General features: G+C 40.2%; 1 protein-coding gene across 1 annotated transcript; it reads right to left on the reverse strand.

Moving 5' to 3' along the window:
* Window positions 1-2499: 2499 nt before the first annotated feature.
* On the reverse strand, window positions 2500-3345 carry LOC143036632 (uncharacterized). Its single transcript, XM_076204191.1, has 3 exons — window positions 3325-3345; window positions 2988-3065; window positions 2500-2878 (listed from the first exon to the last, which is right to left on the reverse strand). The coding sequence occupies exons 1-3, from the start codon at window positions 3334-3336 to the stop codon at window positions 2567-2569; spliced, it is 402 nt and encodes a 133-aa protein (XP_076060306.1). The 5' UTR covers window positions 3337-3345; the 3' UTR covers window positions 2500-2566.
* Window positions 3346-3928: the final 583 nt, after the last annotated feature.

Genomic DNA, 3928 nt, shown 5'->3' on the forward strand with positions numbered 1-3928 from the left:
GAAGTCCAAATGAAAAACAAAGAATGAACTAGTGTTCTACAAATTGTATTTTGTCAAAACTCGTATGTCTAAACTAAACCAAAGGAGCAGATGAGTCTGCAGTGATCTGGAATTAAAGTGTTGGAAGTTCAGCTAACTGTTTTGCCAATTCCTAATTTATCTTAGTATTGGTTGAAGCACGCATCCATGTTTATACCTTTTTACATCAGCATAGACAAATCCTGGTTATTCTATCAAATCTATGCCCTTTAGTTTTAATACTTAGATTAAAATACCTGATTTACATCCTTAACATGGATTCCTGCATTGTTATGATTTATCATAGGACTTGGTAGGTTGATTGAGTAGGACGTCTAACTTTCGTAGATAGATTTCCGACCGGGGGTAACATAGGTGGTCTTGTCTGCGCTTCATATTGTCATGAAGATGCTTATCTGTTTTTTTAAGCCCTGATAGCAGTATCTTGCATTTGTAGTGCCTCCTCTTCTTACTTGCTTCAGCAATCAGCTCAGTTTGTGTAAATGGTCCTGTGGTAATGACGACTCTTTTTCTATTTCCAAGACATTTACAACCTACACGGTTTTAAAAGATTTTTTCATATATTATAGTCCTTTGCCATATGAACTATTACCTCGTCTCTATAATGTCTCTCGTTGTTTCATTATAAGTTATTCTATTTGGACTTATCCAAGTTTATTTATGATCTACACATTTTTGAAATAAATTGTTTATTATTCTCATGTTGTAGCTCTAAAAATTAGCTAGTATCTTGCCTCCATAGTTTCTTTCAACAAAGGTAATCCTCCCAAAAATTATTCACCTCCCATGCACGCCTCCTCTTTGGTATTGAGGTCACCGGCTTCCCATGTGCATTTAGTCGATTTTATTACCTGAACTCTGTGGAGTTGGTGCACAAACTTGAATAATTTTAGAGTGTATTTTTGCATACCTAGGTTACAATATAAAAAAAACTTATGAACTTAACGTTACAACCGATCCCTCGGTTAATCAAGGATGCTATTATATCGGCTATAAAATTTTCTTTGCATTTACAATAGAACAAGTGGTAACTGTCTTCTGGTTGTACGATATTTTCCTCCTGCCTTTGAACCTTGCTTAGCCCCATAATATCCCAGCTAATTCTTCTCCGTTCCTTTCACCAAACTCTCCCAATTGTGGTCTCCAATTGTTCTCACGTGGTATGCGTAGACCCCTGTCTTCTTTAGGATGTGTAATGTCCAAGGCCTGGGTCTGTTTGGACACAGCTTATTCACATCCTGCGCCAAAGTGCCTATAAACACGTGTGTCAATATGTTGGTACCCATGGTTGACAACGATTCTTCAAGAACACTCGTGATAACGTAAGCTATACAGTCCAAGATGATTTGGAAGGTTGTTTCAATATGGTCTCAGCTCCTTGCCACACAGTTTCTGGTGTCATCTCTCGTAGCACCTTATTCAGTATATTCAGTGGAACTCTATATGTATATAGGATACTCGGTGGTCTAACCCGTCATTATGGCAATGCCCGTTATACCTATGAAGAGTTTCCTTTTTACCTCGAGGAATGTGCTATTCGAGTTTAGGAAAAAGTTATCTTATGAAAGGTGCCATCAAAATTCTTAGGCGCATCAGGTCTGTTTTTAAACACTGTAAGAAGCTGGTAGATAAAGATAGACAAGTAAGGTAGATAGAGGGGCAAGTGGCGAGAATTTAATTTTTATGTATATGATGTTTGGTAAACAATATCCGTGAAGGAGTTGCATAATATCGCTCCTCATCTTAAGTTTATAAACAACCGCTAAGGAGCAGATTTTAATGCTGATGTGAAAGTATGTAAACTAAGCCATTCATGCATCGATATCGTGATTGCTTGTGTAAGCAGTATTGTTTAAGACGTTGTAATAGTTTCTGATTGGAGAAAGGGTGGAGGAGAAAAATTTATTGGTTCATGGGAGTTAAGTCACGCCCTTAAGGGAGGCACTTCATTGTAACAGGAAAGATCACTGGATTAAGAAAGTCGTGACGCTGGTGCAGAGGTGGCATAGGAAGAAGATTGAGGATCCCAGATGAGTCCCTTGGTGTAAATTGACAAGCCAAGTGTAATATTAATCCGGAAGAAAAGAAGAAAAATTGTACCTCCGTTTACTTCACCCCATAAAGAATCATTACATACTTCCTACAGAAAGATATGGTGAAAGACATACTTAAGACAGTGATGAAAAGAAAGCTGAAAGTGAAAGAAGAAATACAAAACCATAGAAGGGAACAGTAAACAGAAGTAAACCAGTAGTTACGGAGAGGCGGAGGCAAAACTGCATTTTTTTCACTCCTCCAATGTTTCATATCATACTTGATTGCACATTCACAGACAAGTTACTTCTGCTAGTATGTACGCAATGTTTGTCAAAATAAATGATGTTATGTCAAAAATAATAAGTTTTATTGATTATGAAATATATACATAAATAGGAAAGAAAGAGTTGTTTTAAGATGAAAGTACACAAGAACGCTCGTGAAAAAAAGAATTGTTTCATCAAAATAGATGAGTGATGGAGATCGTTGTTTAGGGAGTTTCGTAGAGAGCCTGAGGAGGAGATGGAGGAGCAGGAGGGGCGTAGAAGGTCTCCTCGCTCGATTCGGGCTCGGGGTAGTGGGCCTCACCCTCGTAGGTGACCTCAGCGATGAGACCGGAGTCACCGTCGACGTAGTAGGTGACCTTCTGCAGGCGACCGTCGGGGAGCTGGACGTAGTGGGAGCCCTCGGTACGCTCGTCGTCACGGGCCTCCTGCTGGCCAAAGTCGTTGCCAGACTCCTCGTCCTTCACTGCCCATGTGAAGTCGTACTTGGCGGGTCCGTAGTCCTCCTCGGACGATTCCTGTATTCCAGAAGTAGATTAGTCAGGGAAGGGTGCTTTGAGGATGTTACACTTGATTCCCGTCAAAGATCACAGATCTTTATGGTGTGAATGCTTTGAAAAGACTTACGTGCTGGGGGGCGCTGTAGGAGTAGCCGGGATCGTCGTCAGCGACGGCGAGGGCCACCAGGGCAAGGAAGATCAAGATCTGTAATGCAATGAAGTTACTCAGAATCCATTTGATGTATGGTCGTCTTGCACCCTGACAGATCGACTTATCATATCTCACCAAAGTTAATAGGTGCATACCCTATAGTGTAAACGTATTCTCAAAATAAGATTTTAATCAATATAATCTTTGGTCTCCGATGTTTTTGAATGGAAAGAATAATCTTATTGTTACAATTTTCTGTTTGATTGTTTAACACTGACGAAGACCTGTAAAGTCCAAAGAGGAGTGAACTAACCTTGGAGTTCATGGCAATGGTTGGAGTGTATCTGATGAGTAACGCTTGCCCTCTGCATCTCTTTTATACTCGCAGAGACACCACATGGCTCGACAAGAACCAGTTTTCTCTGCCTCGTGAAAACCGGAGCCTAAGCATTTCCTTCAGTGTCCAACAGTCGCCCTTTTCTGAAGGTCAAAGTTACGTCATGCGCAGTGGCAATGGGGACAGGATAAAGCAACACACAAACTACTCTTGAGAGCAGTTTCTCAACCGGGGGTTCCTCAGACACCTAGGGGGGTCCTGTGAGAAGACCGCAAATGACCATAAGGAATACACTAGGCAGTTCCATATCTATTACCACCTATTATCCCCATCCATAAAGTGACCTAATCTTTTCTTAAAACAACAAATTGTTTCGGCGCTCACTACATGGTTACTAAATCTATTCCATTCGTTAACTACTCTGTTGGTAAACCGGTTCATGCATATTTCCTTCTTAAACCTATATATACCCAATTTAGACCTACTACTAATCTTATGCAAATGCATCTTTGAGTCCTCTTTTGTGTTTATATTTTTAACTCTTTGTATTGTCAACAGAACCCGAGGAAATGTAAGTTAA

The sequence above is a fragment of the Oratosquilla oratoria genome, chromosome 21, assembly GCF_046742065.1.
Source record: "Oratosquilla oratoria isolate Oo_2021 chromosome 21, ASM4674206v1, whole genome shotgun sequence".
Lineage (NCBI taxonomy): Eukaryota > Metazoa > Arthropoda > Malacostraca > Stomatopoda > Squillidae > Oratosquilla > Oratosquilla oratoria.